Source organism: Chelmon rostratus, chromosome 7 (genome assembly GCF_017976325.1).
Source record: "Chelmon rostratus isolate fCheRos1 chromosome 7, fCheRos1.pri, whole genome shotgun sequence".
Classification (NCBI taxonomy): Eukaryota; Metazoa; Chordata; class Actinopteri; order Chaetodontiformes; family Chaetodontidae; genus Chelmon; species Chelmon rostratus.
The window spans coordinates 25009379-25036252 of record NC_055664.1 but is presented as its reverse complement, the minus strand read 5'-3'; the positions used below and the strand labels follow the sequence as shown (position 1 = coordinate 25036252).

At 42.1% G+C, this 26874-nt stretch overlaps 3 protein-coding genes across 3 annotated transcripts; 1 reads left to right on the top strand and 2 right to left on the bottom strand.

Moving 5' to 3' along the window:
* On the top strand, positions 1-1978 carry spred3 (sprouty related EVH1 domain containing 3). The gene is made up of 4 exons (XM_041941305.1): positions 1-265; positions 366-427; positions 545-713; positions 974-1978. Exons 2-4 carry the CDS (start codon positions 414-416, stop codon positions 1976-1978), a joined length of 1188 nt encoding a protein of 395 aa, XP_041797239.1. The 5' UTR covers positions 1-265; positions 366-413.
* A 3397-nt stretch (positions 1979-5375) lies between these two features.
* dhx34 (DEAH (Asp-Glu-Ala-His) box polypeptide 34) lies at positions 5376-13716 on the bottom strand. Its single transcript, XM_041940916.1, has 16 exons — positions 12691-13716; positions 12165-12476; positions 11392-11646; positions 11179-11281; positions 10686-10903; positions 10408-10582; positions 9932-10125; positions 9725-9826; positions 9351-9623; positions 8630-8803; positions 8378-8483; positions 7983-8089; positions 7224-7490; positions 6458-6649; positions 5827-5971; positions 5376-5672 (listed from the first exon to the last, which is right to left on the bottom strand). The coding sequence occupies exons 1-16, from the start codon at positions 13387-13389 to the stop codon at positions 5530-5532; spliced, it is 3465 nt and encodes a 1154-aa protein (XP_041796850.1). The 5' UTR covers positions 13390-13716; the 3' UTR covers positions 5376-5529.
* Positions 13717-14397: 681 nt separating this feature from the next.
* On the bottom strand, positions 14398-26874 carry st14a (ST14 transmembrane serine protease matriptase a). Its single transcript, XM_041941116.1, has 19 exons — positions 26466-26874; positions 23214-23373; positions 21986-22116; positions 21785-21855; positions 20731-20897; positions 20565-20600; positions 20127-20361; positions 19320-19462; positions 19127-19230; positions 18922-19034; positions 18703-18839; positions 18516-18620; positions 18298-18405; positions 18086-18202; positions 17213-17335; positions 16845-17028; positions 16050-16321; positions 15524-15660; positions 14398-15284 (listed from the first exon to the last, which is right to left on the bottom strand). Exons 1-19 carry the CDS (start codon positions 26505-26507, stop codon positions 15126-15128), a joined length of 2544 nt encoding a protein of 847 aa, XP_041797050.1. The 5' UTR covers positions 26508-26874; the 3' UTR covers positions 14398-15125.

The window sequence follows — 26874 nt, the reverse complement described above, 5'->3', positions numbered from 1 at the left end:
CTGTATTTATGTTATGTGAGGACATGATTTGAGGAGGGGATCCATCTTGGTGGGTAAACTAACTTCTTATGTTTGGATTGCTGTTTGTGTCTTTAGCCGGTGTTGGAGTGTGTAGTGCAAAGGGGGTTAGTGTACAACAAGGTGAACCACCTCTTCCATCACTGGCGAGTAGAGGATCGAAAGTTTGGCCTTACGTTCCAGAGCACTGCCGATGCCACCTCCTTCGAGAAAGGCCTGCAGACTGTCATAGACAAACTCGACAGAGGTACAGATACATGAGTCACATAGAAAAACTGATTTCAGTAGTTGTGTTTAATTCGCTTGGAAAGTATCGAGCCTAAATCCTCGGTTTTCATGTTATCAAGGTTCTGACTCGCCCTCGTCCTCCACACCAGAAGAAGCTGACACCGAGGATGACGGTCAAGCTGTGAGTATCTGAGCAGTTTTGCCGTTTGACCATTTATTCCCTGAAAAGGGCTCATGTTTACTGCCACTGGGCCCCAATGCAGTTTCTGATGTTCTTGACTTGTGGGATGACATACAGCCTCTGCCAGTCCCATACAGGAAGTGACTCGTCATCCAACAGCAGAAAGGAAATGCTTCCCAAACCCATCACCATAGTGACGAGCGAGTCGTCGTCTCCCTGCTTTGTGCGGCCTGAGGAGTTTAGTTTTGGATCCAGCCATGCTGTCACCACTCAGACACCTGCTCAGGTAGCACAACACCTTCTGCCCAAGGCCACCTGTGGTATTTCATTAACATGACAAGATGCTCAAAGGAACAAACACACTAATTTATTAATCTCTACCCTTAAATCCACACCAACAGCAGAGGCATTTATTTATTCTACATGATAACTACTGAAGATATCCTGGGATATCTCCAGTAGATATATGATTAAGAGCCTTCTGTAATTGCTGCCACAGTACACACTGTTCCTGACTCAGTCTGTAATCCTATACCCTCTCCACAGATCCACACCAGGCCAGGACAGCACCAGCTTTCACAAATGACAGCTGTGTTGAATCCCCCAGCGCCCCCGCCCCCACCTCCCGCTCCACCTACTCCACCTGTGGGTCCCCCAGCCTCATCTCCTCTGTCCCCCCTCTCACCTAACATTTCCCTGCTGGAGGAGGGAGACCTGCGCAGTGTGGACCCTTGCAAAGACCTGTGGTGTTCTCGTGGTTATGGGGATTACAGAGAGGCAGGGGCGACCAGGACTATGGTAGGGGGGCTGACCGGAGGTGTGGTTGTTGGGGGTGGAGGGAGTCTGCAGGACAAGTCAGAGCTGTGCGTGGTTCGCTTTGAGAAGGAGCTGGCAAGTGTGGGGACGGCAGGCTGTGACATGACAGTGACCCTGGACAGTAAAGCTTCCCAGCGTCTGTCCTCATCATCGCCCACCTGTACGTCCATTCCCAATGCTGTGTCAGGTGTGTCCTCAGGTGCTGGCTCACCCCAGGAGACAGGCAAAGGCTCACCCTCTCCCTGCTGCATCCACACCTCACTGGCCACGCCCCGGTCACGGACTCGTAAGAGAGGAGGAGGGGCCAGCAGCAGTGGCGACCCGGGGGTCATCTCCCCTGACGACGACAGCCCCTGTCCTCAGGCTTCATCGTCATGCTCCTCTCGCTGTGTGTACTGCCGCTCTGTTTTCAGCGCGTCAGAGAACGGGCGGGGCCGCTGCAGAGATGCCCCAGACCCGGCCCTGCACTGCCTGCGCCAGTGGACCTGTGTGTGGTGTGCAGAGAGTCTGCTCTACCACTGCATGTCGGACTCCGAAGGAGAGTTCTGGGAGCCTTGCTCGTGTGATGACTCGATGGGGGGCCACCCACACCCCCTTTGCTGTGCCCGCTGGTTGGCCCTCTTGGCCCTGTCGCTCTTCGTGCCCTGCATGTGCTGCTACCTGCCTTTGCGCGCCTGCCTGCGGTGTGGCGAGAGGTGTGGCTGCTGTGGGGGAAAGCACAAGGCGGTCCGATGAGGCCAGGCTTTGGGGTGGGAGGGGTTCTCTGGACCAAGGAGGTTTGGGTGTTGAGAGGAGAGAGCACCTGTAGGGATGCAGGAGATGGAGCTTAGCAGGTAAAACAGTGCTCTCAGAAGACCCAGACCTCTGATGTGGCCCTCCGAAGCCCCACGGCCTTCCACTGCATTCCGCTCTTTCTCTTTTCAACCTGGGGCCTTCCTCACTGGTCCATGCCTACTGAAGGTGCAATGCACTCAGACCAGGCTCTGCGGGAGACATCTGGAGCCTTCGTGGTGGATTTACTGAGGTTTTGGCTGATCTAGAGTTAGCAGTCAGAGACTTTATCACAGGAGGAGAGTGGCAGAGGCAACGATGATGTGTACACTGTTTCAAATGTCTGTTTTTTTATTTAGAAAGAAAAACACAAAAAACAAAAGATGTTTATATATATGATTGTTATAATTTTAATTGGTATATTTTATTAAATGTAAAACATTGACAGAATCCCCCAATGGCACACACTATCACATATTCACAAACATGCGATTTTGGGGAAGTTATATTTGTTTCATGTTGGCCTGTTTTTCAGTCAGATGAACAGATGTCACCCTTTACCTCTAATTTTACCTCAGATGGTCCGCAAACCCTAGTTCAGAAATGGAATAGAGAAGGACAAGAGAGGTTTGGAGACAGTGAGCACCAGTGAGTGCAGTCTTCAAGGAAGTATGAGCATCTGAGACCATTAGTGTTGTCTTTTGGTAAAAGCAGTCGACCACAGTGGAAGAAAGGTTATCAAATGCAAAGGGACAATTATTGTTAAGGGAAGTTGCAATGACAACCATAAAGACTTAAAAGTCATAATGTGATTCATTTTGGTCCTTTGTAACCTTGGTCTTTTGTTTTTTGAAAAAAAAAAAAATCAAGAATGTGTGTCAAACACCCTCACTTTACACATATTTTTTCATCTTTTCATGTATTTTCAATATTTAATCATAGAAAACATCACATCCCACCACTGTACTTGTTGAATCAGTCAAGGTGCTTACAACTGAGGCTTCTGAGTGAGTCTATTCTACCTAATGTACACGACGACCTTACAGTCCCAACCCCAAAGAAAAACAGAACAGGACCCCATGACAACCAATCTGTAGATGTGTCTAGGCCTTTGAATGAGACTCCACCAAAAAAAAAGAAGTGCAATGAAAAATGTATTGAAGAATATTTTTGTACCAGATGCTCACATGAAGAAAAACTAAACGGAAATTGAAAAGTGTTGGAACTGAATACTGTAGTGTGTTATTGTGTTCGATATCAAGCAGAAAAGATAAATAGGAACACAAACTTGTCTTTGAGCAGCAGCACGTAGCTCACAGGTGTGACATTTAAATGTGCGTGCTGTAGACTGTTGACCCTGTGATAAGAAAAGAGACACATTAACTTGAAAAAGATGAATGGCGCTAGGCCTTTGTTTGGGCACAGTGGCAGATGTGTTTGCTGAATGTTGCTTTAAGTATGAAGTCAAAAAGCTGCTATTTTAAGTCCTGTCCTAACCCTGTTCAAACTTCCCCACTGCCTCAGTCTAGCAGTCTAGCAGTCTATGAAGAGGTGTGGCAGAATCAAATGATCCTTCAAGTTCTTATTCCACCCAAGGTGCTGAGGGTGCTATGGAGTGTGTGAGGAAGGTTTTTCCAAGTTTACACATAAATTCACCCCAAGATATTTTTTTAAATGCTTCTGGTGATGCACCTTGCATTTCTGTGTCTATTTTGCTGATTGGCAGTATATATTTCTACTTCCAGAGAATAACTGGCCAAAGGTAGATTAAAAGCCATTTCCATCACAGCCTCAGCGGTTTGCTAACAGAATATTTTCAAAAATCTTAATATGTTAACATAGTTATAACATAGTTTTTTTATGAATAAATTCCTCAGAATCAAAGAAGAGCCTTTTGTGCATCCACTTTGCACCAGTGCTTAACAATCATGCAAAAAAATATCTTATTGAAGAGGTAGAGACACCAGTTACTCCATAGAAATTGACTTCGTATTAAAATAACATTTTTGTTTACTGGAAAAACTGAGGCTCTGATATCCCTGTAACTGTTGTTAATGGTCTCTTCACCTTCTACATGCCAGTGAGTTGTTGAAAGATGCGCTAAAGAAAGTAAGAAGCCAGTCGAAAGGGTAGACGTTGATTACACAGGTTGAGCAAAAAATGGCAAGTAAATGACAACGAATAATCACAAAATATTTCATGAAATGCGATGAGCATCATAGAAGATGATATCCTTTTGGGATGGAAGGATTTCTCTTTCAAAACTTTCTAAATTAAAGATGGGAATGCATATTGTACACTCTGTATAAGGAAGCCAGTGCTGACTAGTCATACCACAATGTCACGTCCCAAATAGAGGATCACCTGTTAAGCTTGAGTTATGGCAGAATGAACCTTTCAGAAGCTTCACCAGATTATTTACGTTTTAGGTTTAGCCAAGAACTTTTATCCAAAGTGACTTAAAGTGAGTGAACAGGCAGTGGGGTTCAGAGTCAGGTCACACGACTGCTGATGAACATGACCCTTGACCTCTCGGTTGTGGGACGGTAGTCTTCACTACTTTAACACATGCACCCCCCCGCCCACACATACACACACACACACACACACACACACACACACACAACCCCCACAATTCTGCAATGCATAGACCTGCACACAGACACATACGTTCACTCGATGGTGCAGATACACAGAACTGGTAAAGCCATTGCACAGTTTGCTACTTCTGTTTCAGAAATGGTGTTAAAGTACAGTACTGACAGTCATTTGATCACAATTGCAGGCCCCCCATTCTTACATCTTAATAAATGTGCCTTTTGATTTGAGTAATCAATAACTTATGATTTCTAAGTAACTCTGTGTTAAGTACTATTTACTTTTTGGGTTATTGATTTCTGCCAATGTGCATATTTTCAAATGTACGTATTTATTAGTTTCAAAGTAATTAATGAGATATTACATGTTTATTTATTTATTGAGATATTTATTCTGATTCTTTATTTTTTTGAGACAGGTTTTTATCTTCCGTGCTGTCTTACTTCTGACTTTGTGCCAATGTGCTGCTTTGAGGTGTTACATATCGTGGGTTTGTATCATTATTAAACCCTCACTCTATATTTTAAATCAGTGTCTACTTCTCTCTCATAAGTGCATGTCATTAACTCACTGTGCCTTTACCAAACATTGTATGCAAGTTGTATTCTATTATTCCACAATGCTACCTAAGAAATTTGAAAAAAAAAACAAAAAACAAAAACAACAACTATAAAATGTGTTCTTTTGTTTCCAGCCATTCATTATATTTAAATTTTGGAAAAATTACATTGCAATGGCAAATACATCCAGTGACTATTAAAGGGAAGTAATAGCACTTAAAAAAGTTCCTCAAGTCTAAAAGGAAGAAGAACAGTGACACAAATGTTACTCTAAAGAAACAATTTTATTCTAAAAATTCAAGTCTTTCCTTGACAGAACAAAGTTGTGATTAGCTGTCCTCTAGATGCTTTGTTCAGTTACTTGGCAGAATACATGTGCTGCCTTTTATGTTTGAGGATCTCAGTGGAGGTGAGGGTCAGGTCTTCATCACACACGTCACAGTGATAAATTCTGGTAAGACTGGACACTGAGGAGGAGCCTGCCTTTCCACCTTCTCGCTCTGAAAACCACAACACATACTCACAATTAATCTCAAATTATTCATCTCTTTCAAATTTGTAGACAGCAGCCATCAAGTCAGCTGCTGAATGTGTTAAAGTTATCTTATACAAAAAGACACCTCAGAATAAATACCACAAGCAGAAATGCCTGACCTTCCTCTGGCTGCTGCTGTTCTCCAGCTGGCCTGCAGGAGGCCTCGTGCTGCATGCGTTCCAGTGGCGTCAGAGGCATGTAGAGGTCACAGTTAGGACAGGTCCAGAAAGTGCGCAAACACTCACTGTAGAGATCCTTTGAGTCCTGCAAGTCAGAGTGGAAACATGAGGATCAATGACACTTGATAATTTGATAATATTTTAGTTAGTTGTGGTGATCAGTTTCTTTTAAGTTGGATTCATTCAGCCAGCTGAATGGTTTAATTCCAAAGTGAGATGTATTTGTGATAACATACTTTTCTTGAATACACATATTACCACAATACTTCACACATGGAAGCTTATCTTTTCAATCAGTCCTCTAATGTTGTCCAGCAGCTCTGTTGGAGCAGATACGTTCAGCTATTGCGGTAACGGAGCTTCAAACTCTAACCTAAGCTGTGTCAAGGTTACCCTCTTTCCAACACCCTTACACTCAGAAATACCGTTTTGGTGGTGTCTTCATCATCCGGTGGTTCATGATCATCATAACAGGTACTTCATTATAAAACATCTGAAACATTTATTTGTCATCTCTTCGCATCTCTGACAGAATGCTTTTCTATATTGCAGCTGTATAAGTGAGACTCACAGCCAGACAGTTGTAGGTGAAGAAGCTGGTGACACGCAGGCCTCCTTTGATGGGGTCCGGCTTGGCCTCGGCTCCTGGAAACAGTGGGTTTAGATCTGGAGCTTTGGTGTGAGACAGCTCAGACTCAGACTGAGGGCCAATGTACAGGTTCTGGGTCTGGAAAGCTGTGAGTCGCCGTAAGCTGTAACTGACCTGGGAGGAAAGGTAAGAAGTACGCAGAAAGTACAGAAAGGGTGCATTAATGAGATTGTAACAAGATGAATGAGTATCTGAGTCACTGAGATTGTCTGAAGTAGAAATGAGCAACAATACAGACACACATTGCACACACAATTTATATTGAAGGTTTTACACTTGATTTAGCTCTACCTTTCTTTTTTAACTCTTCATTTTTAATATAAAAAACCAACATGAATTTAGGTACAATTCAATTTTTGCACCTTGTCTTCATTCCATCTTTTTTCTGCATTAAGTTTCTTACCCAGTGATGCTGTTTCTCTTGTTTTTGGTCATTTACTTATGCAAATAAGTTGTTTACTTTCTGGTGGCATATTTTTAACATTTCTTAATGATTGTGAAAAGCTTAAACTAGACTTAAAGTGGTGGCACATCAAAAACAAACCTTTACCGACAGATAAGGAAATCCTGGAAACTATTTCAAATGATTTAACATCATTGTTATTTGTATCTAGAGTATGTGTATAAGCAAATTATTGGTTTTGGAGTGTATTATACTGTGACCTCCAGGTCAGCACTGCAGCTGTACCTCAGTGTAGAGCAGGTAGCGGACCAGGTCTTCACTCAGCTTCTCAATGACTTTGCGGGACACCCCTTGGACTGCCTGTCCCCCCATTGTGCTATGTCCTAGCTGCACCAACAGGAGGCGCTCCCACTCAGCCCTGAGGTTAAGGGCTGTGGACAGTGCCTTTAGGGCCTCCTCTGGCTCCCTCAGCTCCAGCTCCAGCCAGCCGTCCACCACCAGACGCGTACAGTCAGCGTTACTGTCTACAGAGTTTGCTACCAGCAGCAGAGCCTAGAGAGCACACGCAGACACAAAGAAATGGAACGGATACAGGATAGACCAGGGAATTCTGGAATATTTCATAATTCAAATAAGATATGTTGCCCACAATAATGATGGTACATCATACCATATATGATATATATTTATTATTAAAATAATATGGCCGCCTAGGACTTGCTGGTGCCAACCATGAATAGCAGCATTGCCAGTTCCCACATCCTGGACCTTTGTTGCATGTCATCTCTCCCTCTCTGCTGCACGATAAACAGCTTATTTGCATTTTTGCCCATCTGTGTAATATACCCGTAAAATGGCAAAAATATGTTTTTTCCAAGAACTGAGCTAGTAATCAGAACATCCCAAAAACTGGATCATGTAAGTTCACTATCACTATGTCAGGTTACAGAACTTACAGAACTGTATCAGGGTTAGTCCAACATGATTGAAGAAAAAACACAACAACAGCTTGTGGTGGGAACAACATTCCACATCTGTACTAACTTGTAGTGCAGGAACCCGAACGCAGTTGGACAAATATGGCTTGTTGGTCTCCAACAGAGTGACAAAGGCTAGCAGCTGGTGTTTGCTGCTGTCCCTCCTATCAGGCCCTTCAGGCAGGAAACACAGACAAAGAGGGAGAGGCAGATGAGAGATGTTTTGAGACAATAATAAGAGTGAAAGGAAGAGACAGGTCAGATCAGGAGACCAATAAATAGATGTTACACGAAGTGTATTACTTTCAATACAGTTGTTTAACTGCAAACAAATAATCACTGGTGAAAACAATGGCAGCCAGTGTTCTTCAAGTGCAGAACAGGCAGGTAAAAATTACATTCTTAAATCATAAAAGAATATCTACATGTAATGCTTGAATAGAAGCTGTGTCAGTGATTTACCCATTTCTCTGGTGTCATTCTCAGGCACGTGTAACACCTCTGGGTCACTGGCAAACACGCTGGTTGGGTGAATCACCACTCCTTGTTTATTCTTTGTGTGAAACACCTACACAATGTAAAATCACACAGTAGAAGTGGAATATTGCATCCCACATCATTTCTGCAATCACTATTGAAACAATCAGTTTTGACACAAGGTTCCCCCTTTATTATATCATTATAAACCCAGCTGGGTGCAGCAGCAGGCCTGACCTGCTCAGAGTCCTTGCGGGTAGAGTTGTGGTCATCAGGCAGTGCCAGCTGCGGGTAGAGGCCTCTGCAAAGCAGCAGCTTGAGCAAAGCCTGCTGGCGGGAGGACAAGTCCTGACTGATGCTGACCGCCTCCTGCAGCTCCGACACGTTGTGACGCAGTTTAAACTTCACCTCCTGTTGTAGAACGAACAGCACCACAAAAAGATCGCTCAGAGTGTAACTATCTCAAACATACACAAAGACAAACACATCCTCTGTAAAGATGATTAGCCATCGCTCCCCTTTTCCCTTCATAGACAGATAAGATCCTGTCAACCTTCTTCTTGTCAATTCTACCAGTTCACCGTTGCCAGGATCCATAAAACTTCCCTCAAAGTCTTTCTACAAATTCCCGTAGTCAACTGGTAAAATCTGACATAAATATGATCCACAAAGCAGTGCCTGCTTCTACAAAGTGAAATTTTGAAGTTATAACTTTTAAAGACTAAAAGATTAAGAGGCAAATCAATAATATTTGTATTTAATTGTGCTTGGCGAATATATGTGTATCATAAAATAGTAGAATAAACTTAGTGGATGGGGTTTTATAAGCTGTAACCCAATATAGTATATAGTATTGTAACATATATGAATTTTTTTGTGAATGTGAAATATTAGTGGTGAGCTTTAAGCCTGCTTTGTTGCAATCTTTTTCCATCTTAGGTTGTACTCTTAAGCTCACCTGTATGTCCATGTTATGTGCTGATCCCTCCTTGCCCTGTTTGCCCTGTTTGCCTCTGGCTGATTCCTCTGTGTCTGATCCTGAAGAGAACTCTCCATCCTGTCCCTCGTCCATTCTCAGGACTTTACGCCTGCTGCTCTCCTGCTGCTCGTGATCTCTCTTCAGCTGATGCAGCTTCCTTCTCTCTGTTAGCCTTTCCCTACGCTGCCCTCGGTCACCACCAGAGGAGGTGCTGTACTCGGATTCCAGCAAGCCATGGCTCCTTAGCAAGTCCTGTTAACCAGAGGGGAAGGTCATATTGTGAATAATGTTTGCACATAGAAAACTTTAATCATAACAATGTTTTTATGTGTGAACTACTGTCATCAGCCTGCCTTGAACTGTTTACGGAGGTTGACCATCTCATATAATCGCTGCTCCTCCAGACCCCTCCTCCTGCACCATTTCCTTGAGCCACCGCCTCTCTCTCCTTTCACCTGTTGAACTCAAAGATGAAGCTTTATGTACACTAAAGGCCATCTTATAGCGTTGAATATGTTTATATCGAATAGCCAGTGTCACATAATGAGTCCTTTACTGACCTCCATCCAGGCATTGAAGGTGTTGAGCAGGGTGAAGGGGTCTCCCTGGTTGCTGTGCAGGGGCTGGCGGGCAGTGGCACAGTCTGGGTTGTGCTGTGAGCTGCGCAGGAAAGGTGATTGAACGCTGAGGGCTGCTGCCACTGTCAACACGGGCTCCACTAGGTTAAACACAGAACCGAGCACCAGCATCTTCCCTGAATGAACACAAGCACACACACTTACCCACATATAACTGCTGGTTAAACTGTATGTAGCACTTTTAAACTCCAGTGTGTCAGTGCCAAGTTAACTGTCACATTTTGCATGATTACTTTAAGCAAAAGAGACAAAGCCTAAAATTATGCTATTCAAAGTTTATTCAACCATTTACCATTGTGCTGTGTTCTTTAGTCAGCTTCATGAAAAAAAAAATTAAAACAGAGAATAATAAAAAGAAATAACATACAACATTATGGGTTTAGTGTGGGGAATCATACCTATGACCACATCCACAGGCAGTTGTGCCAGCAAACTACCAATAGAAGTGAGTTCACTGCGACAGTCTAGTGCCCCCTGCTCTTTCAGATAAGTAACTGCAGTCTGAATACTAGAAGCTGGAGGTGGATCAATGAAAACAAAAGAAAGTGGATCTCCAAGACACATGCTCTTCATCTGCAGGAAGAGAATGGCATAAACAAAGGTTTAGAATTTAACCATGGAAACTGAAGAATTAAAAAGTAGAATTGCTAGCCTGCTTCCTATGGGATGTTTTTACCTGAAGGATAAGGGAGTCTAGTGCCACTCTGTGGATTTCAGGCACAGGATAAGGGGCAAAGGCATTGTAGTCAGACTCAGCGTAGAGTCGGTAACACACTCCTGGACCTGTACGGCCAGCTCGACCCTTCCTCTGCTCAGAGCTGGCTCGGCTGATCCAGAACTCCTGTAGACGTTGCATCTTGGCCTTCGGATCAAAACTCATTTCTTTTACTTTTCCTATAAAAGAAAAATAAAGCAGTCCAATTATAGGGCTGTTGTTTTAATGTGTATTTTAATTTATTCAAAATTACAAGAAACATCTTTTTCATCAAATATTCAGCATACCGATTTCTTATCTGTCAAACCTTGGGGATGTCACTGATTTTAAATTGAGTTTTGTGATTTTGAACGCTTGGCTGCACAACATTAGGTTTGTAAGATTGGACTCTTTGCTAGGTTCAGCAAATGTAAAAAGCTAATGACCAGCTACAAATATACTTCTAGTTCCATACCTGAGTCTACAACAAAGCGCACCCCATCTATTGTAACTGAGGTCTCAGCAATATTGGTAGAGATGATGCACTTTCTCACTCCAGGAGGAGCAATGTCAAACACCTGAAGAAAAACATGACAACAGAGAATTAGAACTGATAAACCATAGCTATCATATCAGATTCAATCATCACAGTATATGTCAATTCTAATCCAAACTAAATTGACTGTGCCTTATCCTGCTGGGCCAGTGAGAGGGTGCTGTGCAGCGGTAAGACTATCCAACGACGTGTGTGTGTGGCATAAATCTGACAGGCCTCCTGGATGGTGGAGATCTCTGCCACACCGCTAAGGAAGAGGAGCAGGTCGCCACGTTCCTCTGGAGGGTAACACTGATCGATGCCCTGCAGGACACGCAGGAATGGTCTGGGATCCATCTTCTCTGAGCGTGCAGACTGCTCCTCAGGTGGAATGGGCTGGTATATCACCTTAGTACAGGAAACAGAGAAAAAGATAGATACAATTTAAAAGAACATATATATCAAATTCTCAAACCACAAAAACACTGACAATGTTAGTTTTGGAACATAATTTCCTAATTTAAAGCTTCAAATGTATTACAGGTGGCAACTCAGACCAACCACGTAACTACAAAGACTATATTAAACTAACATACTGAATATTTACTATAATGCTTTGATTTCAAGTGTTTTTGCCATTGTGTCTTATATTTGTTAACAAAAATACACTCATTAAAAACAATGAATGTCCATCACTCTCAAGCTTACATGATACACTGATTTATTTGCCCATACATTATTTTGTGGTCCTGTATGGATGCATCAGAAATCAAATCAAGTTTGGACCAGCACTTTGAGTAAAGGTCACAATCTTGAAAATTCCAGTAAATTTGTCTTTGAGTGTGTCCTACTTCAAAGCCCAGAAAACTAATTTATTCCAGTGAGATGCATATTTACATCTGCGGTTACTGGTGTCCACTGCTCACCTGTATAGGAAACAGCCTGCCTGGTACCTGCAGCACAGGAGCACTACTGAAATAGTCAGAGAAAAGTTTGATGTTGATGGTGGCTGACATGAGGATGAGACGCAGGTCTGGGCGGTCAGCCACCAGAGAGCGCAGGACCCCAAGAAGGAAGTCACAGTGGAGGTGTCTCTCATGGACCTCGTCCACAATCACCACCTGGTACTGAGCCAGCGTCCTGTCCTGCTGGATCTGTCGGAGCAGCAGCCCCTCAGTCAGGAACAACAGTTTGGTGGCTGTGGTCCGGGTGGTCTCAAAGCGTATCTGGTGCCCCACCTAAAAACATAACTGCACTATGTGAGCAAATTTACAATCAAGTCAGTGCTACAAACAAATGAAGACAACTTGAAAAAATCTGCAAATAATGATTTTGATGATATTTGATGCTTATACACAAGTCAACAAATTTCTTCAAATGTGCTTGCCACTACTATGGTCTCTCCGGTGCTTCAACAAAGATAAGAAGTGTATTTGATGGTTCATGACAAACCTTTGAGCCAAACTGATTGAGACTCTCAAAGCTGACCCTCTTTGCGAGGGATATACAGGCAATACGTCGAGGCTGAGTGCAGGCTATGTGGTTGAAGCCAGCTGACAGAAGATACTGAGGTACTTGGGTGGACTTCCCACAGCCTGTGTCCCCTGCCACCACAACCACAGGGTGAAGTCGCACCAGCTCCACTATCCTGTCCCGGTACTGGAATATGGGCAGGTTCTTCTGCTCCCGGCGAAGCTTAGCCAGTTTGACAAAACTCTGTCTCTGGCTGAAGTCCAGGAAGTGCAGGAGAGCCAGGCGGCAGTCCGAGATCTCCTGACTACCTGCACCTGAGGATCTCTGCCTGCTTCTCTTTCCCATGCGCTCCTCGATATCCCTGGTGCACACAGACACACTGATCCGGTAGCGAGCATCATACTCTTTAGGAAGGCCAAGGTCTACCTTACCAGTGCCAGTCTTACTCCGATGTCTCCCTTCTTCTCTGTCCTCTTTTCGTAAGGCTCCTGACCCAGACACGTCCCTCTTTGTTTTAAACCTCTGGAAACGATCAAAGAAAGCCCAGAACTCTTTGTGCTCCGGGCTGCCAGCCTGGATGTAGTCATGTTGGCGGAAAAAGATCTCGTCCAGTTGGGCTCGGCACTGCGGGCTGTCCCAGTCCCAACTGCGACCGTCTCTCCTCTTGTCTGAATCCATATTTCCTGGAAGTTACGCTACTCTCCTCCAACACCAACAAGCTTGTTCACCACTAATAGAAGAAATCCACGTTTATGGGTTTACAAACATTTAGCAGTTTAATAAACATGACTGTTACCTCTAAATTGGACAAACGCAACTAGCTAACAGACTAACGTTTGCTAAACACGTCCAATCCATTTTAAACCTGAACTTGATGTTCTGAACACAAGTCAAGTAATTTTCAACTGTTACATCTGATATTACTGCGGAATAACACGTTACGGCAGTGAAAAATGAATAATTGATGAATTAAAACTGAACAAATACTGTGGTAACTGCTGCGAACACCGGGGGAACAAAAATATGATCGGACCGTTTCCGCTCCGTTCATAGAAATCTTCCGGTAAAAGGTAAATGTAAATTAGTATGTGTTCCGGGGTGAAAAACACAATTATTTCAGGAACAAACAAACAAACAAACAAAAACGTGGTCATCATCATCATTGTCATCATCATCATCATCATCATCATCATCATCATCATCATCATCATCATCATCATATTCCGTAAGTTGGAAAAGGAGTGTCAATATGAATCTAAGCAAAGTGACTCATACACTCGTAAACGTTCGTCCGACTGGAAGACTTTGGCCGAAACTTTTTTTTTGCCTTGGAAGCAAAGTAATTGCCCTTTTCATGCGGCACTCCCTATTTTATCCGTCACATTTAGCGAGAGAGATGTCAGTATTTTAAGGATAGTGACACAGTCTATGAGTCTGATCCAGAATGGGCACAACTTTCTGACATAATTTCTCTGTTCTGCACACGTAGTGTTCATCACAGACAGAGTCAATCTCCCTCCAATCTCTTCATGCGATTTGTGGTTCTGAAAAATATCCTGCTCAAGTGGACTTGTAATATGTATATTGCACAGTGAACAAACATGAAAGACAGAAAGCAAAGTTATCCAGAAATCATAGATAAAATGCATGTCAGTGCATGAGAATAGAAATACAAAGAACTGCAGGTTATATTAGGAGTTTTTTATTTAAAAACATTTGCTATAAAACACACATTTACACAGACTAATTCAACTTGATGGACTGACCAATATTGTTCTAAATGGGAGCGGTCATATCAGCATATTATCATGAAGGATTAAACAAAAACAAAATCTACAACTTGACTGTGTTGGATAGAAATTCAGTTCACTTTCACTCATATCTGTTAAAATGAAACAGCATCCATGAAGAGAAGGATAATAATGCTTTCAAATTGAACAATCACATCACTGACTTTTCAGGGATTTCTGCTGAACTAAATGTCAATAATAAAATACAGAAGATACCAAGCCATAGGAGGTAGGATGGAACAAGCTTGCTGTCATTTTGTTTTTAATTTAGAATATTTACAACAAAGACAACAAGGAAACATGGTGGGAAATTATTTTGATGGCTACCAGTAAAACACAAGACAACAGAGTACACGGCTGCACATTTCATATGTGTACAAGTGTAACAATCATGCCTTAAAATCTATTTCTCATGAGGCTCATAACATCGTTCTCCATCAAAACACACTAAAAACAACATCTGCAAAAAGCACACAAAAATAAAAAGTTTATTTACATTTAAAAACATTTCATTGACCCCACCCTCATAAAATCACAGACGACATAAAATCAGTACTGTGGTACATTTCATCAGTCCGTGTTCATGTCCATATCCTTGGCCTTGTTTGACCATTTTGAAGTGGTCTATACTCCCGTCTTTTCTTTGATCCAGCCTCGGAATTTCGTGACAGTCGTGTAGATACCCGGTTTGTTCCTGCGGGCACAGCCATCACCCCAACTGACCACTCCTGCCAGGAACATACGAGTCCCGGACGGACTGGACAGAGGACCGCCAGAGTCCCCCTAACAGAGACGAATACACAAGGACACACACAGGTACATGTGTTAGCACAGTGGTGCAACATAGATGTTGTGGGTGGCTTAATTTATATTTTGCAAATATTTTCTAATTTCTAATTGTTCAATTTGTCTATCGATAAAATATTTACACCTTTGTTTTGTAAAAGAGTCTGGGAGAAAGCTGTTCTTCAGAACAAAACAGAAAGAAAGAAGGCAGGGCAGCACAAAGAGTCTTGTATTACCTGACAAGCATCCACTCCTCCACTCAGCACTCCAGCACACAACATTCGAGATGTGATCTGACCATTCATCAAATCGTTACAAACAGCACGGTTGATGATTCGCACCTGGGCCTTTTGGAGTACAGTTGCTGCAAATCCTGAATAACAAAGGTGGAGACCATCCATCACTCTTACATTTACGTCTAAATGCCATGTCATCAGGCCGGGGCTCTAACAGGCATCAAACTTCCAGTAATAGTGGGCCGCCATCAGATAAAAGCTATTGTTTCAACTGGTAGGTCTACGATAAAGTTGCATGGTGTGCATTAGCAACTACAGGTCATCATTTAGTAAGAAAATATAGAGCTCCTACAATAAAAATATGTTAGTAAATTATGGAAACCCAGTATATAAGAACCACTCACTGGATATTTTGGAGATTCAGCCAAAGTTTGGGCCTCAACATTCATTAAAATGTTTCAGTATTAGCACCTAAAAGTATTCACCAAAATGAGGAACACAACATTTATTGTTTGTGGGGACTCACCTCCTTCACGAGTGGCACCCCACCCAGTGATCCACACAGTGTTTCCAGTTGGAAAATCATGTTGGGAAGCCGGCAAGCAGATGGGCCTGATGTAGTCTGAGTAGGTGACAGGACTGTCCAGCTCCATCAGGGCGATGTCATTGTCAAAGGTGTACTCATTGTAGTTTGGGTGCGGTATGATCTGCTTCAGGTTTTTCTTCACCACTGCACTTCCAATCTTCCGCTGGATGTGAAGGCCGAGGTAAGCTTCCCAAGTGCCGGGGTCGGAGAATCTGAGGACACACGGCAAAACATATCGCGAAGTTCATTCTCAATCTCAGATAACAAACACATCACGCAGCATAAGCACCACTTAAAATATGTATGAAAAACCCGACTTAGGCCTTGTTTACTGTTACATTTAAATGAATGGAGCAGAGTATGTGATGACTCAGACTGCACACAAGGTGAAATAATTCTTTACAAGCATTCCTGAAAGACAATAATTACTGTTCTGATGAAAAGTCTCACTGTGAAGTCATGTCAGAGAAAATGTCAAGAAGTTATTTATGACAGCTCTATATTTTGCTTGCTGTGGAAGGAGAGAGACATGATCTAGAACATGCATCTAAAACGTACTTAAATATCTGCAATATGAAAACTTAATGCTCACCAGACATGTGAAAGCGGGTGAGCTGCAAATAGATCTCATTCCAGATTTCACCCCTACTTAGTTATTCTGACAGAGCTTTGTCACATTCAAAGAAAAGATTTCTAATTGCCAGCCAGAACACAAAACATAAAGTGAGACACTACCTTGTCCTGCCGTCATCTTGCACACAGTGGGCAGCAGTGACCAACCAGCGTGGGCTGATGAGGGACGCTCCACACACGTGACCAAAGTTTTTGACGTGGAGGCTGACCTGCCAGGGAAACTCCCCTTCCTCTGTATTCTGACCGCCCACAATACGTGACGTCTTGAACATACTCCTCCCGCAGTCTGAAAAGCAAATCAATCAATCAATCACAGGGCTGCCTTGTTGCTGCTTGTTGTGGTGCCTGAAATGGGTGTAAGTTCGTATCTGTTTTGTCATGAAAAGTAACAATGCAGATGGAGATAATAACTAGTTTTTAAATCTGGGATGAACATACACGCACCCCCTGAGGCTTTGTTTGTGACTTACCGCAGTTCTCCTCGTCAGATCCATCGTCGCAGTCCTGTGTTCCGTCACATTCTGGGTTCACTTTACTGATACACTTATTGTTTTTGCATTTATACGTAAGATCAGTGCAGGTTACGGCAGAGTCTACAGAGAGAGGGAGGGAAGAACAATCAAATTCAAACTATGAAGCAGACCCCTATACAGATTCCTCCAGTGTGTGTGTGTGTGTGAGTAATTTCAGCATCATCAATTATGTGTTCTTTAAATGTGCAAACACTTTAAAATGAGATTATTTCACATTTGCACTGCAGTTAAAGTTGTTTGAAAATGTGTTTTTCAAGCTGCATTAATTATTTTTTGACCATTTGTGGGCTGAAGAACTCCACAACAAGCTAAGAAACACATCTCTGACAGTTTATTACCTTTTTAAAGATGTTATGGCTAACATGTCCACACCCTGAGCAGACACAGAGCAACCTTTGGAGTTGTGTTTGTGTCCACCTGGTGAATGCAAGTCAATATACACTCTCCTTTCAGCTCTGTTTTTGGTCTCCACCAACTCCTGAGAGAAATGTCAGGCTCTTCAGCCACTAAATGCTCCAGTATGTTCACCAGCTAGTTGTGAACTTTGTATATTTAAAAACTGGTGCTGGAAATGTGGTTCAAGAGCATAGTGAGACTGAGCCAATTGGGTAAAAGTGCTGTAAAACCAAGACAATGTTCACTGAATAGCTAAATAAGTCAGTCAGCACATGAATCAGGCAGAAGTGCTCAACTCTGGTAGCAAATTGTGCTGCTTGTTTTCAGAGAAACATGATTAAAAAGTAATAAATACTAGATTGGGTGACTTAAGTCTGGAGACATATTAGCAGTTTAGGAGAAAATGAGGCTTACTTCTCCCACAGTCGAGCTCATCTGACCCATCCCCGCAGTCGTCCCTGCCGTCACAGCGATTCTTCTCAGAAACACATTTGTTATTCTTACATGTCAGCTGTCCAGATTTACACCCACCTTAAATAGCAAAACAGACAGGTATGAGAAAACTGGGGGAAAGCCTTTCAGTGCTCATGTAAAGTAGGTCCTCCGCCAGTGCCAACGGGTCTTACCACAGTTCAGCTCATCTGTGCGATCTCCACAGTCATCAATGCCATCGCATTTCCAGAACGTGGGCTTACACAATCCATTTTTACAACTGATGTCCTTTGAACTGCACTCTGGAGGGAAACAAAGTTAAACTAATGTTGCGTGCTAATGATGTTGAGAGTAATTAGAAAATGTCATTAAAATCAACAGTCTGAGTATAATCTGAGTAAGAAGTACTTACTGCAGTTTAATTCATCACTCATGTCTCCACAGTCATTCCAGCCATCACATTTGAGCTCTGTCTTAATGCAGCGCTGGTTTCTGCACTGGAACTGCTTCGGACAAGCTATGGAAGACAGGGTTAACGTGAGATACGCTTGCCTAATATCATGCAATGATCCTCATCTGCCAGAAAGTGAGTCACTTACGGTCTTTCATGTCAATGGCCTCAAACTCTGCATCAAAACCTCGGTCCACGTAGGAGGCATCTGAGTAAAACACCACACTCATAGTGTTGCTGTTGCTGGTTTCTGTCACTGCCCCGTCATTCTTTTCTCCACACAGTCTGAGGACGAGATGCACAAGCTGTGACATGTTTGCTCTGTTATGTAATTATGTGGTTTCTACACATAAAAGCAGTGACTCACTTCTTTCCGTTAACCTCCACGTAGTCTTTGCGACAGTCTTCGCTGTTTTCCTGCCCAGGCTCAGACAGGAGGAACTTTTTGAACGTCACCTTGACCGCCTTACCAGCAGGGACCTTAATGATTGACAGAGAGGAGTTAAAATCTAAAAGACATGTTGACATGTGACCTTTTGAGGAGAGGTGTTGATTAAGTGCAGACATCTCACCTGGATCGACCACTGGCATAAAGTTCGCGGAGGATAGTAATTTGGGAAATTGGGAGAGGAGAAGCTGCCCTTTTCACCTATCAGCTGACCACCGCATGCCATTGCTGTTTAAAAAATATGTTAGTGTTAGCATTTGCACAAATATTAAACGTTTATGGGGCTGATCAGGACTCACCCAAGCATTAGTCCCTACCTTTACTTCCACGCTGGATTTGTGAGACTTGTGCTCTAAAACCTGGGAAGTTCTTCTTGTCATTTGTGGCCATCGTCACCAACATGACATTGCCAGAAGACAGAAAGGTCAGTGGTTCACTAGGTGAGTAGTACCCACACATCCTGTAGAAAAAACAACATAAATATTAACACCAATGGAAATTCTCATGTATAAAATGTTATTTCTGAGGTTTTTCCTGCTAGTAAAGCACTGAAATCATCAATGAAATCTCATTTTTAACTTTGCCTCAAGCAAGTCTGGAGTGAAATCATAGATTAAATGATTAAAAAAAAGAATCCTCTTCCACTACCTTGCTTAGAGTCAGTATGTGTATGTGGTGTCAGTTTGGGGTCACATAGTTTATCGCTAAGGCATTTTATCTCTCCTGTGCAAGAACATCATGAATGATTCTATCATGAACAAGTGAAACTTCTTCCTGTAGAGATCCTGGCTGCTTCCTGGCTGCATGTTGTTTTTGGAAAGAACAATCAGAGTCTCAAGTTTTCAGCTGAATTAGACTTATCTTTTCATTGCGCAAATGCTATTATTCCAGCATAAGGCTTAACCCAGGCAATGTTAGGAAACTGCATCTTCATCTACAGTAAAACGCTCCTAGAGAAGCACAGCATCTGACCAGCAGAGGGCCTTACATACAATATAAAGTCCTCTGTATCCAAATCTAAGAGACTGTACAATATGCCACTGCATGAACATAAGAGTGCAGAAGACAGAGGAGTTATTCATCCATTCGAAGCTGTATTTAGATGAGGAAAAAGGCACACTCACTCTTCCATAACGCGGTTCTCAATCGCCACCAGGGAGTCGTAGATTTTGACAAAGTCATTCTTGCAATTCTCTTCCAGATTCAGTGTGTCAAACTCAAGCTTGATGACATAGTTGGGGTCTGCCCTCAGCTGCCACTGGATGAAGGTGTTGGGGGAATAAGGACGGTCAGGGAAGCCAGGGGACTGGATTTGTCCTTTCTGATTGGTCCTTGTATGTTCTGAAAACTTAAAAAAATCTGAGACAGAAACAATGACTTTTAGTGGCGTTCACACACAGTTCTGTAAATCGCTTATCTCAATGCAAATTAATTACAATGTGCTTACAAACATATTCTGATATCAATTGCTAATATTTACTATGCACATGCACAATTACATACGGCCATGCAACAGTGAGCAGAATTGTCAAAGATAACTCTGGTGGAAGTTGTGCACTTACTGCTGAATGATGTCGAAAACAAGCGGGCATCAAGTGCTGTGAGGAAAAAATAAAGAACACAGACATAACTTAACCGAAGAACAGCAAACCATAGGCAGAACAGCATGATGGACATGGACTGGATCACAAACGACAGCTGTTTGGCCGTCAGTTGCTTTGACTCTACCTGAAGACACCACATCTTCAAGGACCAGTAAGTTGCCAGGTCTGTGCAAGCTACGCTGCTCTTTGTCCACGAGCTTGTCCATTGTAGACATGGCGTTGTCGACAGCCGCCTCTTGGCCTGCAGGGACTCTGAACTCAGAGAGGTAGTAGGCAATAACGCTGCCTTCGCTAGGAGCAATGAGACAAGAATTTAATCGTACAGACGTGGAGCAAAGTTAAAAAGGTAGGTATGCCAAAAAAAAGATGTATGTACTGTAAAAATGTGAAAGTTAATTCTTCCTAGATTTTCTAGAAATAAAACAACCGTGATTCCAAAAATATTGGAATGCTGTTTAAAACACAAATAAAACAGAATGTGATCATTTGCTAATCCTTTTTGACATATACCCAACAGAAAACAGTACAAAGACAATATATATTTCATGTTTTACCTCACTGACTTCATTGGTTTTTGTAAATATCTGCTTATTCTCAATTTGATGTTAGCTACATGTTTCAAACAAGTTGGGACTGGAGCAACAGAAGACTGGGAAAGTTGTGGAACGCTCCAAAAACACCTGTTTGGATCATTCCACAGGTAAACAGGTTGATTGGTAACAGGTGATAGCATCATGATTGGGTATGAAAGGAGCATCCTGGAAAGGCTCAGTGGTTCAGTGGATGGAGCGAGGTTCACCACTTTGTGAACACATGATTCGATAAAGGAGATTAATACATGGGCTCAGGAACACTTTGTAAAACTGTAGGTGAACACAGTTCATTTTTAAATGAGAGCGTTCTGTTTTTATTGATGTTTCACAGCGTTTGGAATCAGGGTTGTAGCTGTTGATGCAGCACATGATTTTTTTATTAACTATGTCTTTGTGTTTGATAATCATATTTTTTCTATACCATGGCTCTATGCTCTGACCAAATTTCCTTTTAATACATTTTGTATGAGTATTGTTGGCGTGAGCCTGAGAACAGGAATGTCATTGTCATTCTCTGTGATTGTTGTGCATGTGGAAAATAAAAATGTTGAAAAACGGCATATTACTCAAACATCACTGCCTTACCTGAAAGCCTGAACTGTGGAACCAACATAGTATTTGGCCAACTGTGGACTTTTGGAATAGATGATTTTAAGCTGAAAGAGACAGGAGCAACAGAGCATGAATGAAGGCTGTTTGAAAAGACCAAAAAGTAATTGCCGACCCGCAGGTGAATTTCATGTTTGAGGACAGGCAGTGGTGTGAAGGCCTGAGCAGCAGTCTCACCTGAGAGGTCACCTGCTTCGCCAGGGCTTTGAACTCGGAGCTGTTAGAGTTCTCATACGCATCTTCGAACACCTGGTTGGTGATCCGTATGGAGCCGCTGTACATCCTCTTGACCCGCACATCTTTACGAACTGCAGAATCACACAGACAAGACTGAATACACACACCTACATGCTTACTGCACAAGAGTTCACTTTGCTTTATCTCAGGTTTTTGTGCTTAGTGTTAAAGCTGCGGCTCTTCATCTGATTCTGGCTTTATACACTTTTGTCACTCATTTTTTTCCTTCTATGTTTTGAGTTGTGAAGTCCCTCAGGAGTACTTGTTGTACTGACACGGCATGAATCCCTCCTTTGAAGTTTCAATCATGTGCATGTGCAAATAACCAAGCAAAACGCATCGAGCTCCAACTTGCTTATGAAAATTTCATGATTTATCAAAAACTTGAATGCTTGTTTGTTTCAGCAGGAAATGTTTGCTTCCTCTTTCTTTTGATCCTCCACCAAAGCAGGCATCTTTTTTTGTATTGTTTCTTTGTCTATTTGCTAACAAGATATCTCAAACCTACAAAAGACTTCAACAAGATACAGAAGAATGTCTAGAAACAAACATTTTAATGTGGATTCAGTCATTTTTGGAAAATTTCTCAATGTGCAAAAGGGCTTTTTGAACTATCTTTTCATCATCTACTACACTGGCTTGAACAAACATAGTCTGGCAAATCACGTACTTTTCAATCACTGAGTAATTTGATGCATTTTTGACACAAAATGCTGATTTTTAAAATTGTTTTAATTTAAGTGTTTCCTTTTTAGTGTGGATCGCTCTGCAAGGGACGTATAGCAAAAAAAAAAAAAAAAAGCAATTTAACAAAATAATTTAAACGTTTTACAGAAAAGAATCTTAACTTGACAAAAATCCCTGTACTATAAAAGCAGCAGAAATTGGGTTGTTTCCCAGTTACTGTAGCACTTGCCAAACTGTATATACTGTAAATGTCTGCTACATGCATGTGACCTTAATAACATGTTTTTCGGGTTTTGCTGTGCTCTATTATTTGTCTCATGTTGACAAAGCACATAGTGTACATCAACATGCTAATTGCCACATTGCATTACTCACTATTGTAGCAACGCTTCTCTTGTGATCAGGTTACGTCAAAGCTTACATCCTTTTTCATGACTGTTTGCCATTGTGTCCTAATGAACACCGAGGAAGTTGTTCTTACAGTGGAAATGCCAGACGAGCAGTCCGGTCATAAGTGCAATAACAGCAGCAAAGATCACCACTCCGATCACAGCCCCAACTTTTCCCGGACCCTTTTTCTTCTCAAGCTTTTTGTTATCTGATGCTGGCAGGAACTGGACAGAGGTGTCCCAGTCTTTGTCCTGGAAGACAGACAGATGAATCAATCAGTGATCAACACATAAAACTGAAGGGGCGACTGCATAGTAAGCAAACAACAACCTCCAAAAATGAATTCCAACCATTCTAGAGGAGGGTGAAGACATTTGTGGACATAAAGCTGCAAAAGCCCCCCCCCATCCCCACCCCCGAAGGACGTTCCTCTCCCGACACTGTTGATTTTGTTTGTTCCTTAAGGCAGAATAGAGGGAGCTGTCTTTTCTCTGCCTGGGTAAAGTAGATAATCGAGTGAAGATAAGTGACAGCAGCAGACAGCAGGTAGGTACTTGTGTATTTTAGGAATGTGCATATTTATGGTGAACAGCAGAATTAGAGATACGCCGACACTGAAACTGTAAGTGAATACCGGTACCATACTGACTCAAATAGCTGGATAAGGTATCACTATTTTAATAAATAACAATTCAATACATTTTTTCCTTATATGAATTCATTTGTTACATATTGTTTTAGAAAGCAATGTTCAAGTCAAGCCTAATGTTGCCTTACACATAAAACAATGATCCCAGTCTCTTCCACACAGCGAGGGTTACAGTTTATCATTAAACACTGAAATCGGATCAGTACTCGATATTCAGATACTCAAATTCGAGTGTTGGGACTGAAAAAGTCGGACTGGTGCATCCCTAAAGAGAACGAAGGTCTCAACCAGAGGAACTGTGCAACTATGTTCTGAAATATGACGAGATGCTTTTCGTTTACTAATAGCTGTTCAATGTCAAGAAATCTGAACAAATACTCATTCAAAGTCTGCTCATTAAAAAACAAAGTTTCAGCATCTGGCCCTGTTAATGAATTACACGGGAACGTCAAGCATGAGTCACAGCTCTGTGATTACCCTTAGGAGGTGAGACAGAGCAGGGGGGAGGGACAACAAAGGTTTCACAGAGTAAAATCCTGCCAAACCTGCTGGGAGCAAACCACTGGCAGATCTGAAGTGGAGCACAACAAGTTTCTGTGAGTGCTCGCTGTACTGCAGTATAAGGTTAAAGGTCCTGGAGACTAATGCTACTTCTTGAGCAAACAAAAGATCTTCCCAAAAGCTTTGGGATGATTTAAACAAGGCTCCTCTCTTCTTTACAATTCGAGACGCTTACTGGAAGATCATCTGTGGAACTATGACACAATCCACTACCATATGAATCAACACTCTGCTACTGTCTGTTTAAAGCGGATACTGATAACAATGAATTTCAGTGCAGCTGTAAGGACCAGCTCGAGTATTAAAGTGCAGCGCCTTGACAGAACGTTACATTTTAATGAGCAGGTTTTGCATGTGTTTTGCAGGGATCACTGCAGAGTCTGCAGAATAGATATTCCTTCCAACTCTTCCACGTGTGGCTCTGTTTTTCTTATTAACCAAATACTACATTCATCATGTATTCACTGCCTGAGGTGTTTTTTAAAAGTTACAAGCAACAAATAAAAAAGGGAAATCAATTCTAAATTAAGAAACAGCAAGAACATGTCATGACCTCCATCTCCTTATAGCAAGATGAAGTCTGGTTGCACATCATTTTCAAAATAACCAGAACTCATAACTCTTGAAATGAACCAGAAATCAAAATATTAACTATTCATGAAGCCTCAAATTTGAGTGTAGCTTGTGAGCAATTTCTCAGTGTCCAAATGGTTCCAATCATTATGATTTTAATACAAAAAAAAAAAAAAAAAAAAATCACACAAAATCTATTAAACACTCCACTGATATTTTTACTTGTGGACTACAGAGACGTGCTACATTGAGCCCTGGAGGACAAATCCTCTGAGAGTGACAGGTATTTATCACCAAACTGTGACAGTGTGCAGTATCTCGAATGGATGTTCGTCTTCAGTGGAGGACACGAGTGAACAAGTCACAACAGGGCAGAGGAACCTGGAGGAATTCAGGCGTCAGCCCACGATGTTTCACATCAAGCAACACGCTTTTAAATCTCTATTTGAAAAAGGATTTATTCAAAGTTCTGATTTGGTTTAAAGGTTGAATGGTTTTGGAGTATTATCTGCTGTACACTGCAGGTGAGAAAACATCTAAATACAGGTTTTCAGCGTGCTAGCACATTGTAAATAAGGTACCAGAGAAAAGTGTATGTGCAGCCTCTTATGAGCTTATTTCTTAGCATTATATCTCAAAATCTGGCTTTTAGGAAGTTGGAAAGTTATAAAGGGCCAAAGAGCACGAGACTTAAGATTTTGCAAAAAGGATTTCTTCTGATATCAGCTATTTTCTCATGAATTACTGCTCATGAATGAAAAAAAATGATGTGACATGTTCCCTGCAACTGTCTATTACAGTGATCATTCTTTAGATGCAGATTAGAGATTTTCTTGTATCAAAGCAACACGTTTTGGGGATTGTGCAGCCTCAAATTAACTCTTGTGCACCCAAAGGTGACACTTATGGGCTCTTTTTTTAAACACGGGAATAACAAGACTATACGTTTGCCCCAGAAACTGCGAAATACAGTGCTGACAGCCTCGAATCCGCACAAAACCAGCAGTTTGGCCAAGAAAAGGAGGCAACTTCTGAGTGCTGGATTTCATGTTTGTCTTTAATCAAACCAGTGTGTTGCTGATGTTAATAATTTTGTAATGAAACAACTTCTCTGTGTTGTTGTTGTGAGTCTGTCTGTGATCAATATAAACATCTTGATGTATGTCAGCCTGTCTGTTCTGAGTCAGTTGATCTAAATCATCTTAAGGCTTCCTGTGTTGTATGTATGTGTGGAATGAAAACACAAGTGACCTATTTATTTCATGTCTGACAGGTTTGCTGTGCGGAGGTTCATTTACCTACATAAAGTCCACACCTGTTCAATCATTTTCAGTTTGAGGGCAGCAGTTTAGTTCACTTCCTGCCTGATGCTCCCCTCTGTCCCACAAACACGCACCAGTGTCAGGAAATAGGTGAAATCAGGGTCAGTGTCACTCAGGTAACAGCCAAACTCTTTCATAAAAACACAATCATCTACATCATCTACAATGAACAGGATAAAACAGAGGGTCCACCTGGGCTGACCGACGTGTAGGCGACACAGAAGAACGAGATTCTTACCGCCGTCGGGGTGTACCTCAGTCCACTGTCCATGTAGTCCATCCGGGGTCAATACCTGGACCTGACCGCTTAAATAAAACCTCAGACGACCTTCAACACCTGGACTACTTCTTCGCTCACCAGTTCCTCCTCTTCAGGTGTATTTCTTTCACCTGTGCTAGACGTTGATGCTGCCCACAGGATGTTTGTCGAGGTGAACCTGCAGGCCTGGTCGCCAAGAGACGATTCTTCTGTTTGTCAACTAATTCAAGCAAAAAAAAAAAAAACAATCAATTTAAAAATCGACAGGAGAAAACAGGTTGCGCCGAAGACAAATGTCCCGCAGTGTGTTTAGAAAGAAGGTCGAGATGTTCATTAACACCTGTCTGACCACAATATGTCGCCTGCCTGCGTGACTCCAGCGGAGGGA

Bases quoted from the DNA above. Each gene is read 5' to 3' on its own strand.
- spred3 (XM_041941305.1), top strand. The intron at 714-973 runs GTAGCACAACAC...CCCTCTCCACAG, and splicing joins CCACTCAGACACCTGCTCAG to ATCCACACCAGGCCAGGACA.
- dhx34 (XM_041940916.1), bottom strand. From the start codon at position 13,389: ATGGATTCAGACAAGAGGAGAGACGGTCGCAGTTGGGACTGGGACAGC. The intron at 9,827-9,931 runs GTCAGTAAAGGA...TGAGTTCAACAG, and splicing joins CCTTCAATGCCTGGATGGAG to GTGAAAGGAGAGAGAGGCGG. The intron at 5,673-5,826 runs GTCAGGCATTTC...TGTGGTTTTCAG, and splicing joins ACAGCAGCAGCCAGAGGAAG to AGCGAGAAGGTGGAAAGGCA.
- st14a (XM_041941116.1), bottom strand. From the start codon at position 26,507: ATGGACTACATGGACAGTGGACTGAGGTACACCCCGACGGCG. The intron at 20,601-20,730 runs GTAGAGTCAAAG...TTTTCCTCACAG, and splicing joins TGAAGATGTGGTGTCTTCAG to CACTTGATGCCCGCTTGTTT. The intron at 19,231-19,319 runs GTAGGGACTAAT...TTTTTTAAACAG, and splicing joins AATCCAGCGTGGAAGTAAAG to CAATGGCATGCGGTGGTCAG.